This window comes from Sturnira hondurensis, unplaced genomic scaffold (genome assembly GCF_014824575.4).
Source record: "Sturnira hondurensis isolate 20B ecotype Veracruz unplaced genomic scaffold, ASM1482457v3 Scaffold0018728, whole genome shotgun sequence".
Lineage (NCBI taxonomy): Eukaryota > Metazoa > Chordata > Mammalia > Chiroptera > Phyllostomidae > Sturnira > Sturnira hondurensis.
In genome coordinates this window covers 18,189,396-18,201,885 of record NW_028091359.1, presented here as the reverse complement: position 1 = coordinate 18,201,885, position 12,490 = coordinate 18,189,396, and the positions used below count along the sequence as shown (strand labels likewise).

Below are 12,490 nucleotides of genomic sequence, written 5' to 3'. Positions count from 1 at the left end.
CCCCCATCCAGGGACTGAGTCCCCAACCCAGGCATGTGACCTGACTGGGAATTGAACCAGCGACCCTGTGGTTTGAAGGCCAGCACTCAATCTAATCTGCTGAGCCACACCAGCTGGGGTGGTCTGTGTCATCTCGATGTTGACATCTGTTGTCTGTTTCACTCAAGTTGAAATTTTATGGGTTCTTGGTTTAATGAGTGATTTAAAAAATTGTATCCTGGATATTTTAGGTCAGATCTCTTGATCTTGTTTAAATCTCCATTTAGGCAGGACTTCTCTGATAATGTGCTGGTAGGGGAGATGGGAAACTGCCTTGTTACTATCAGGTAGGGATGGAAGTTCAGGCTTTTCCTTGGCCTCTTGATATTCCAGGAGTAGGGGTGTCTTGTTACCGCTCCCCACATGGCCTCTACTGACACCATAACAGGAGGCCTCATTACCTCTGTGCGATGCTGGAAGTCCTGGCTCCTCACTTGGCCTTCTTTGACACCTGAGCCAGGAGGTGGGAAGCAGTGCCTACATTACAGCCAGGTGAGTATGGAGTGTACGCCCCCACTCAGCCTTTGCTGGCAGCAGTTTTGCTGGCCTCAGTTTTTTGTGTCCCCACCCCCCCTGGAAATCTGGCTGGAGTAGTGAGATTGTCTAAAGAATTGTAGTAGGCTGCCCCTTTTCTGCTTCTTTGGCCAGGGAAGACTTTTCTTTGGGCTTTTTTAAAAAAATTGGCACACTTTGGCATTTCTGGGTTGCCAGCTTCTCCAGTACCCGTTATGGGATGTATGAGGCAAGACAAGCTAGGGAACTCACCACTGTGTCCTTTCTTGGATCCTGAGGTCCCTAGCTGTTCTGCCTTCTCTCCACCATTCTGAGTCTTATTGTTTCATATATAATACGTGCCTTCTGCTGTGTTTAGTAGAAGGAACAGAAATACATCTACTCCATTTGTCCAGAATCAAAAACTGCCATTTGACTTTTAATAGATTTTAATTCTCTGCTAAAATTCATCTTCTCTTCTACTTTCTTGAATTTATTCATCACCATTAAAGTTTCTGACTGATAACTGAAAAATCTGTAACTCCCATGGGACTGTTCCTGCTTCTTTTTGTTCTTTCATTATCTGATCTGGCCTTTCGAAAATAAAAGTAACTTTTAATTGGATGCTGCACATTATAAGTTAAGATTTGTAGCACTTATTTGAGGTTTCAGATGATACCTTCCTCCAGAAGCAGTTCATTGCTACTTCTTTTTTAAAAATATTTTTATTTATTTATCTTTAGAGGGGAAGGGAAGGAGAGAGGGAGAGAAATATCAGTGTATGGTTGCCTCTCGTGAGTCCCCTGCTGGGAACTGGCTTGCAACCCAGGCCTGTGCCCTGACTGAGAATCAAACTGCGATCGTCTGGTTCGCAGGCCCGCGCTCAATCCACTGAGCTACGCCAGCCAGGGCTTTCATTGCTACTTCTTGCAGGCAGTTCAGATAGGGGTACATCAGCTAACTCCAGTATGGGGGTGGGACTAAGGCCAAGTGGAGTTGTATTTTTGTACAAATTAGTCTGTTTCTGATGAGCCCTTACTTCTAATGTGTAGTCCCTTAAGTGACCTAACTGAAAGTCTGTTGACCAGTCCCCCTTCCTTGGCAGGTGCCGATTTCAATTTCCCCCAACTCACTGATGCTGCCTGAAGGGCCTTCTTGTTTTTCCTCTTGCCCAGCCACTCTGCTGCTAGGTGTCTCTCTGTCAGCTCTATGAATCAACAAATGCCTCAAGGTGAAAATTTTATTATCATCTTCACCCCTGAACTCCCTCTGTCTAGGATCTAGACTCTATTAGACCTTTATTATCTTAGTAGATCTCCAATCCTTCAAGCAGTATTGCTTTTCTACTTGTTCTTAAGGGAAGATCTTTGTTTCAATCCAATCCACTTATAGCTGGAAGTAGAACTGAATTATCTTATTATTTCTAATTCACCTGTAGATTATTTTGTATTTTTCGCATACACAATCATTTCCCACTAATATCAAATTTCTTCCTTCCTTATTTTATTTCTATTTTCAGGGCTCATGGCTGCAATCTCTTCTGTCAATGTAGCCAAGCTGAGGTGCTTGAGTGGGGTTTTTGTTTGTTTTGATGGGAGAGAGTAATTGTAAGCGTTCCAATTTTGCAGTTCTCTTTTATTGTGCATGACTCTTAAATGTCCTTTTTCTTCTTTTCTCTCTTATCACCTAATAGTCAAAATGTGCTTCTCCATTCTTTTTCAGTGTTTTCCTTCACTAGAAGCTGTTTCAAAGACTGCCCCTTTGTCATGCCTGCCTCCTTAAATTGTCCTCACTTTGAGGTCCCAGAGCTTTGTGCTGTGATCTGCGTGGATGCGATGTTTAGACCATTCAGACATAAGGTGGAGTTTTAAGCCAACTTTAGGCCCTTTCTCAGGCGTCCCTCTTCTGTGTCTTGCAGTTTACCTCTGCTTGCCTTCCCTCCAAAAGCTTCGCATTGGAAGGGGGCTAGAGCAGGCATGAGAGAACAAGCAGAAATTCAGGGATTTTTCTCATTTTAGTTGATCAGGTTGACATTTCAGAATCCTCTTACTTCAAGTTATGGTGAGTGGGATTTCTGGGTAGATATACCTTTCCCCTCTTGCTTTTAGCATTATTTTGCAGAGATACTGGGAGACAGGTAGCTTAGGTTGCCACCCGTTTTCAACTTTACCTTGAAGTTCACCTCCATTCTTGAAAGATGTATTCAATATAGAATTGTGTCGGAAATTATAGAATGTTTCCCCGGCACTTTCAAAGTATGATTTCATCGTGTTCTAGTTTCCATTGTTAGGAGTGAGTCTAACCTCTTATAGTATAATGGCTAATTCCTTGAACTTAAATTCTTTTCTCTCTCACTACTTTACTTTTTTCCCCTCTTTGTCTTCAGTGCTTAGCAGTCTCACTGATGTGTCCAGGTGTGGATGTTTATGTTTTATTGTCTGGATGAACTGAGTTTATATGAACTGTTATCAAACATGTATTAGTCTTATGTTAAATCCACATTTTTAGTCTCTCCTTCGTATTTTCCACCTTTTAGTCTTGGTGCTGCATAAGATTTCCTATGGATCTGTCCACCTGGTTCACTGCTTCTCTGCCCAATCTGCCATTACAACGATCCATTTAAATTGGTTCATTTCTAAAAGTTCTATTATTTTATAGTGTTGTTATAGTCTCAGACTTACCTTTTCTTTGAAAACAGTAAATATATTTGTTTTACAGTTGTTTCACAATGTCAACATCTAAAACTGGTGTGGAACTTTTTCTGCTTTCTCACTGGTGGTGTCGTATTTCTCTACAAGCTGCGTTATCTTCCCATTTGGTAATTACCCTTGAAAAACTGTGAGTTCTCCAAATCTAGGATGGAGATACCTTCCACTGAGGATCCGAGTTTAACTCAGTCCCCTGGAAGCAGTACCATTATGGCCTGACTCCTGGGCCACCTAGGCTGTGCATACCTGGCTCGGTTCTAGACACACTTCCTACCCCCAGTTCCTTTCAAACATCCTCCATCCCAGTCCTCCCGAATAGAAGACTGTATATATAATCCTTCTTTTTTTGCCTTCCCACACCCACATTCTTCAAATAAAAACTCGGCAGCCAACTCCACTATCTTTGTAACTTCTATAAATCAGAAACTATTTCAAAATTATTTTTTAAAAATCTAGCAATTGTCCACTCCCTATCTGTCCTATTCACTATCAATTCTCTAGGCTCTTTGTATCTTTCCAGCACAAAATCAAAGCCTGTTTGATTCTGAAACACTGCTAGAAACCACACAACACGTAAGTGGCAATAATAATTATAAATGTTGAGATAACTCAGAATTAGTAGTGGTTCAAACCCAGCAACCTAGACCTTCCCCACGACCCCTGCACTTTGCCTCAACCTCAGTGACAATCGCAGAATATAATCCATGACAGTTTCTATTTAATTTGCAATCTCTTTGTACATGCTTCATTTAAAATCTCTCCACTTGCTTTTATTTTTCACATGCTTGAACGCCTTTGTACTCCAGTTCTTGCTTGCCTGTCTACATTTCTTTCCATAGTAGTGGGGAATAGGATTACATTTAACTCCAGCTAAAATGCCAAAAAGAAAAATGCTTTAACATTCTACTGATTAAGGTAAGGTGGAAATTATATCAAAGTTAAAATTGGGCTTTATATGCTGATTTGACTGCTTTTAAATTATGGGTCATAAATAATGTATTTATCTGAGGTATGCGCTAAATACCATAGAGTCACAGGCATTCTACTGCGAACAGAGCAAGATGAAGACCTACACAATAGCTTTTCCTCCTAACTGAGCCAAGAATCAATCATAGATTCGTTCAGCTCCAAAGTCTGTGCTCAAATCTCCGTGTTGTACTTCCTCTAGAGCAGACTTTCTTTTAGAGGAACCAGTCACTACAGAAATATAGCTGACTTCCATTTCTTGGACTGGACTATGAGTTCCTTGTCAGCAGTGCCCATGTTTCTTAAATAAGTCTGCGTTCCCAATTCTTATTAGGGCAGCGGTTTCAACAAATTATTGCAAAATAAATTCATCTCCACTATGCCAAAAAATGCCAAGGCCAATTCTAGCTGAGCTCATCTGTAAAAACGATCAAATATTCAACAAGCAAGTTTAAAATGGGTACATAAACCTTTCAATGACCAGTTTTGTGATGATCATTGTGGAATGATTAGACATGTATCAGTCCAGCTGAGCTACAAACAGAAAGAAGTGCGGCCATACGATGTAATTGTTTCAGAAACGGTTTTTGTCCGAGTCAGTTTGAGACACACACACTCTACAGGTAACAACACTCTGTATTCCTAGCCTGGGGCTGTTTTTCTCCTAGTACAGGTAGAAAAGCTAAATATGAAGTTTCAAATGGTAACAATAACTTTTCCTGGTCTATTGCTTTTGAGATGAGATTATGAGACAAAACACAAAGAAAGACAAACATCATAAAATAACTTTTATACAGGATTAGTAGATCTGTTTACATATAAAAAACAGAAAGGACCTCATTACAGTTAGATTTCACATAAATTACACAGATTGACTTTTTAAAACTATGATTCAACTTTGTTTAAAGTCCCTTTTAAAAATTTCATTTTGAAGGCACAGTGCATGAAATAAACCAAAGACTGAAGCACTTGAGATGAATGAGTGTTAGGCACCTCGTATAAATAGCTATAGATTTTCCTGGGGGGAAGGTCACACTGAAAAAAATGAAGAGGTGAAAAACTAATTTTAATCTGAGCATAATAAAAAATACCATTATGTCATACCTCCATAAAATCTGTAGCATGGCCAGAGTAGAATGTACCTAGCACACTCATGGTACATTATTTATAAAAGTCATAATTACACATATTACGTAATTTATGTCCAGTGGTCTCAAAATGGAAGCCTACTTTCAAATCTCATAATATATTGTCAAGTCAAAATCAACGAGAACAGTATTCTGAAAATCAAGGGGAGTATTAACCGTTGCTAACACACAGAGGAAATGGGTGCTGGGAGATACTTCTTCATGAATTATAAATCCTAGTTCAGCTGATGTTAGTCAAGGGCCGTAATCTCCCCGACCCAAAAAACTGCCTTAATTGAAACAAATCAGAAACCCAGCGAGTTACCAAAAAGCTGCTATATAGAGAATCACTGAACATCAAACAGTGGAATTCTTTTTGTAGTAACAACAAAGTTGCTTCTGTTTAAAACAATTCCACCAGAGAAGCATAACACAGGGCACTAGGTACAGCATTCACAGCATAAGCTTTTAATACAGCAGGGGCAAAACCTGGCACAAGTGCATTTCTAGCAACAAGAAGGTAAAACTACTGCTGAGAATAAGTGAAAATGGAGGAACAGGCCACAGTTACTGAGTAACCTGGTATTAGCTCACAAACACAGTAAGCTCAGGCATTAGCCCTAGCTTTATTTATTTGTCAACTCATAATTCATTTTAAGTTCAAAATTCACTAATTCAGCAAATCCCATTCAGGTGAGTTACCAAAGGTAAACCAATCAATCACACTGGGCCCACTTCCTTTCTGAAGGACGACAAAATCCCAAAGCAAATTTCCTCCATTGAAAATTGCAAGCATTCCTCACCTGGATGGGATCCCAATCACTATCCAAACATTCAGCAAACTACATCAAAACCAAAGGGTCTTTCCTCCTGAAAGCAGCTTAAGTTCATCCTATCGAACTGCATAATCGGTACAAGTACATGTACACAGGCAGACACTTTGAACATGACCTACTCAATCACTTCGCTTTTATTAAGGAGCTAGAAGGGAAGAAGGTTTACAAACTGATCATCAGGACACAAAAACATGCCTTGTGAGTAAAGAAAGGCACAACTCAGGTTTGGTCAAATTTCATAATACTGTGATACTTAATTGCCTTCATGACTCCAAAGAAACGGAAAGTCTCCATGAGAAACACTGAAAAAATGCATTCCCCATCCCGTATGGCTTCAATGCCTTAAGCAGTTAACGTGGTCTAATATTAGATTAGACCCACACATGAAAGACAAAAGCAAGGCAGAGAACACAGACATAGTAGTCAGGATCCTGTACATTCATGTTAATAGTTAACACAGGCAGAGAGGCCTTGTTTTCCAGAACAACTCATTATCTAGAAATTCATCCAAGATTAAAGATTTATCGCAGAATTTGGTGTTTTTTTCCAGGAAAAATTATTTTAAAAATGTACATTCATTTCTAAAAAAACTTTACACATGCTTAAAAGGCATGGACTCAAGCCACTGTGATGTACAGTTAAAAACATGTTCAATTCAGGAGAGAAATGAATTTAAAAGGCATCCTCCAGCGAAGACCTAATTAAGTAAAGGCTGCCACATCAACTTTAATTTCTTCTTGCAATGTCTGAAGAAGAGCTGGCCATTCATAGGCCCTTTGTTGGCTTTCTGAGTTTTCATTCTTAAAAATAAAGCTGAAAAGAGCAATACCACCATACCACCCTCTTAAGGAAAATGTAAAGTATTAAATATTAGCACCCTACTAAATCTGTTCAATGCTATGTGGTAGGGTGAAAGTGGGGTGGCAAGGGCTCAAAATCTAGAGTTGTTAATAATGGGATTAATACCAGAATGGCTGAACCTTGAACCACCCAAATTTATCACAGATACTCATTAATAAATGTCATGACTTCATTATTCCTACTGAACCAGATCTCGTTCTATAAAGCCATTCCTCACAAAACTCACTTGAATAACTTATGTGGGTGGTAAACCATTCCACATGAAGACTTTGAGGTGACTGATATATTAGTGGATATAGAACACGATTTGAAAAGATGAGAGTACATTTTTTGATCCCCTGATTTAGTACAAGTTCAGCAGCAACTTGGCCATTAAAACATTCAAAGATATTAAACCATTAGCATTGGTAAGACTCATACTTGCAAAAAGCATCATTTCCACTGAATAGCATCTTACAGACACAATAAAATTCAGGTCTTCCAGGTCCTTGCAATAGCCCAACTGGCAGTGAAAATGGTACTTTTCTCACCACAGTGTTATATCACACAGCGGTTCATAACTTTTTTAATGGAAAGAACCATATTTAAATGCTTTCAATTGAACTTTTAACAAGACTGGTTGATTAAAAAAAGAGACTGTCAAATGAAACATTAGGACAAAGAACCCAATCACTTGCAGAGGTGTGTGTGAATTAAAGTGGCCAAGCTATTTCAGTAACAGTACACCACAACAGGGCGTAGGTTTGGGCTGGAGCCTAAGTGTATACAGATAGTCTGTATTCAAATGTAAGTTAAGAATGTGCCAAGTAGGTTCTTTCACACTTGGAGATATTTTCAGTAGAATTCAGATCTTGTAGATTGCTGGGTAATCTGAAAACCACAAGTGTACAACATAGAAAAAGGCTCAAATTTAGGCAATATTAAAGAATTAAGCATTCCTAGAATAACTAGTGTTTCCCAGATAAAAGCAGCAGCACCTAAGGGTTTTTACGAAGTTAAAAGATAGGCAACATGAGTTTCAGCTTTTGCTAGATCTCCCTCTTAACTCCGTTCAAACGGACATTTAGATCTTCTACAACAAAGTCAGTAAGTTCTCCCTTAAAATGGGGATCTTAAAACTTTGCTAAATCTTACACGAGAGGTAGTGAAATCCTGCTGAGAGCACAGGCCACCGGTTCTGATCTAGCATTAGAACAGGTAGAAAGCGAATGCGGAAGCCCATTTATTAATTTCTTAATGTTGTATGTTTAAAAACCAATTCAGCCTCCACTAGACCTGAATAATAAGAGAAACTCCAGCTATTTAATAACCAGAGAAAAGTACTCCTCAGTAGGTTAAGAAAACCTTGAGTTTTAAAGCTTTATGTCAGATTCTGACTGCTGTCCCTGCTTTAATGTTTCTGGATTCTTTTGGCCATTTAAAATAAAGGAAAAAAAAAGCTAAAGCCACTAGGAAACACCTGATGTACAAAATACAACATCTACTAGTTGGCTTTATGCAGTTAAAACATAAGCTCCAAACAGCTCATCTTAAATTAAAAAGAAAAACAAAGTGGCTGTCCCATCTCTGCTGCATAAATAGAAAGCAGATTAAAAAAAGAAAAAAACGAGTACTTTAAGGAGGGGAAGTTCAAAACTGCCAGCCAAATTCACAGAGAATACAGATTTAGCAAGTTAACTTCCCAAAGCTCTTTGAAGAAGCAAGGTAGTCTCTCTTCTTAATGCAGTGTCTCCCAAGAGGAACTACAGTTTTGCTTGGTTCTTATGCTGGGAGATATGCAAGGTATGTGTTTCAATGTTTGCTAGAATATAACGTCTCCTCCTCAGTGTCCGTTTCATCCTGGAACTCATGGCTTAAGAGAGACTTCTTGGAGCCGGTTGCCATCATACGAATTTCATCTTCATACTCATCGTGATGCTGCCTGAGCCGATGAAAGCCATCCTTGTGTCTGTTAGACTTGATTGAACAGATGCACCAAATAATGCAAGCTGTCAGGACCAATGCCGACATGGTGGCACCTGCCAAACAAAACCACCACGTGAATGGTGTTTTACTTTAAGGATACAAATAAACAGCTACTTAAAATGACACTTTTAATAGTATGCCATCCATTTGTTTTATTTTTATTTCATGTACTTCAAAACAACCCTTTATTATTACAGAAGCAGTATATTCATAGCGTGCAAACTTTTAAAAAACACAAAAAGAAAAATTACAAAAAACCCAAATCAAAAATGCCACATCTTCACATTTTCGTTACCTCAAGATCATTTTAACAGCCCTAGTGCGTACTTTTCCAGATTTTTCTTCATGCGTTTGTATGTATCTGCATTTTTCTTTTACCGCAATGAAATCAAACTGTGTCCACTGTTCTGCAACTTATCAAAGGCTTTTTTTCCCCCTTCTGGTAAATTTTCATCCCATTTAAAATCCTTCATTTATTTAAAAGATTTATACATAAGGTTATCAGAATAAGAGTCTTAATAACAGGAAATAATCATAAAATCATAAATCAAGTTCGTGCCAGCAGATGGGTGGCTGAATCCCAGCTCCTGTGTTTCTAACTGCTGTGAACCACGCCTTATCAGGTGCAAGCTAAGAACTCTTTACTTTAAACGGCCCACAGATGCTCTATGATCTGACCGTGTTTCCTACACCACTCTTGGAGATCCAACTAGGGACCCCCCCACATCCTGTAATACAACTTGGTTAGATTGCATCAAGTCCGAGTTGTACAGAAATGAACCAAGACTCTTTGTGCAGGAAGATACAATGCAGTATTTCTTTTACTACATACATTTTTCTTTCTAACCTTTCAGCAATTTAAGCAATGGCACACATTAATCCTGGAGAAAAGAAATAATCCCTCCATCCAGGAAGATGTAAAACAGAATTAAGTCACAGTCCAAGGGACTTACGATCTTAGTATAAAGCAAGTCATTCAATGAGTCAACGACTCTTCATTAAGACCTACCACACGCCAACCATGGCCCTAGGCACGGGGAGGCAGGTGAGCTCTCTGCTCTCTCCAACCTGTGCTTCAGGGGGAGAAACTAAATATAGACCAACAAATGACTAAATATGTAATATAATGTTAGCTAATGATAATTGCTGTAATACAAGCAAATGGGTTGGGGACAGTGACAGGGGTACTATTGGGTTGGCTAATAAATTCACGTGGCATTTTCCATAGGACAGCTCTAGCAGCGTTTAGCTACCTTTAAATTCATTAGAAACACTTTTGTTGGGTTGTATTCTGGCAGCTGTCATGTCAGCATGCATTAAAAAAAAATCTAAATTGGTGAATTTTTGTGTAGCTGTTTTAATACTGAAGATGGAAGAAAATACACAACATTTTTAGCATACTATGCTTAATAATTTCAAGAAAGGTAAAAATGCAACTAAAATGCAAAAAGAAAGATCTGTGCAGTGTATAGAGAAGGTGCTGTGACTGATCGAACATGTCAAAAGTGGTTTGTGGATTTTCACGCTGGAGATTTCTCACTGGATGCTTCTCCACCGTCAGGTAGACCAGTTGAAACTGAGAGTGGTCAAATCGAGATATTAATGGAGAAAAATCAAAGTTCTATTATGTGGGACAGAGCTGACATACTCAAAATATCCAAATCAATAAAGTTATTGTGAAAATGAAAAGCGTGTTTTCTATTTTACAGGAAAAACTAAATGGATTTTTTGGCCATCCCAATATTTTCACCAAGTGGGATCAGGGAAGGCCTCTGTGTGGAGAGGACGTCTGAGTACAGACCTGAAAATGTGCGGGGAAGCCATGAAAACACATCGGGGAACAGCGTTCCCCCAAAATCATGGTTAGGTGAGGAGTCAGTAGAAGTGGTCAGCTTAGGTGATTAGGGAAGTAGCCCATTCTCAAATTAAAATGTCAGACTGGTGTTAACTTCAATACCGAAGATTTAAATTCCTTTACCTGATACAGTCACCACCAGCTCCCTCGGCAAACCAAATATCCGGTTATCTGTGTCAAAGACTATCACCACAGAACTAGCTGCATCGTGATGCACAAAGACCTAGACAGATAAAGTACAAGAAGTAAGAAAAAGTTTACTTAAGGTATACTGCATCCCTGCTGTATTCCTAAAACCTTTTTTGACAAGCCACAGAAATGATTCACTGTCATCTAAAGTATACAAAATGCTAAAGAAAAAATCCCTTTTGTAGCTAAAAGACATAAAGATAACAAGATATCATAATCAAGAGCTGGGCACACCTTTAATTTTATTCCTTACAGCTTTCTAACAAGAGTTTCAAACTAAAATAGAAGTACTCTTATGAGTAAGAATCTCTGTGACACTACCCAGTGTGAGTCTTTTACCTGTGAGTGCTGTTGCTGATACCCGTCTGCAATGGCGTTGATGTTGTGGACGCCTGGGGCGAGCAGGACGTGGAAGTAGCCTCCCTCTTTTGTGTGCACTTTTATTCCTTCATTGAGTACAATGACTGCGTTAGAGATCGGTCTTCCAGTCTTATCTTTAACAAACCCATGGACTCCCTTGTGAACCTGAAAAAAATTTTTAAATATAAATTTACATTTGCATAATGCGTGGTCTGGCAATAGTTCGAGGCATGACAAAAACAGCAACCAAACAAAACAACGATATCCCCGTAAGACTGGTTTATTTGTCCTTCCCCACTGACAGACCTTGTTAGCTACTCACTCCCTGCTTCAGAGGCAGAGACAGACATAAGGGAAAAGAGAGCTTTAATACAGTCCAAGCCAAAAGTGTCAGAACTCAAATCTTCTAATGACTTTAATGATTTACTTTCCACCCTAGTCCAGTTTTGAGTAACTCTGTGTGACATTCAGATGAAAGAGCCTGCAACATCTCACAGGGTTCAATTACCTAAATCACAGCAGATTCCAGATATGTGATCTCATAGCACCTATTTAGGCAATATAAAATGGACAAAATTCGCCTTTCTATATATATTTAAAATGATATACATTTTTTGGTAAAAGATTAAGAAAATGTTTTGATAAAGGTTTTCATTGCACATATTCCTGGGAATTTGCTTCTAGTTAAAGAAAAGACTCACCTCCACCAACATGCTCAGAAGAGATTTTTTATTCTCTGCCCACAAGGAAGGCAGCTGTGCTGCGCTAGGGAAGTAGCAGCAGCTGGTATACACTGTGATTTCTGGACAGTGGCCGTAGGTAACACTGTAATCCTGGAATACGAAATTCAAAAGCAAATGTAAGAAAATTAATAAGAAAAGTAAGAGTGAGGCTTTATAATGCAATGAACAGAATAAGTGGAATAAAAAGAAAACCTGGGTGATGTAAACAAAAATCTGTAAATCGTTTTACATCACATTTAAATAAATCACTCGATATTATAATCAGTCACGCACATGGCCGCTTCTAGAGAAGCCTGGAGACCAGGGACTACGTCTAATTCATTTCTGTGTCTCTAGTGCTTCCCATAGT

The 12,490-nt window shown here is 38.9% G+C and overlaps 1 protein-coding gene across 1 annotated transcript in view; it reads right to left on the bottom strand.

Annotated features, from left to right (window-relative positions):
- Window positions 1-4,980: 4,980 nt before the first annotated feature.
- The window catches only part of CPD (carboxypeptidase D), a 72,796-nt gene continuing 65,286 nt past the window's right edge, over window positions 4,981-12,490 (bottom strand). The window contains exons 18-21 of the mRNA XM_037070276.1: window positions 12,100-12,231; window positions 11,378-11,563; window positions 10,973-11,072; window positions 4,981-9,047 (exon numbers count right to left, since the gene is read on the bottom strand). Coding sequence (XP_036926171.1) covers window positions 8,821-9,047; window positions 10,973-11,072; window positions 11,378-11,563; window positions 12,100-12,231 — 645 coding nt within the window. The 3' untranslated portion in view covers window positions 4,981-8,820. The remainder of the gene's footprint in view (window positions 9,048-10,972; window positions 11,073-11,377; window positions 11,564-12,099; window positions 12,232-12,490) is intronic.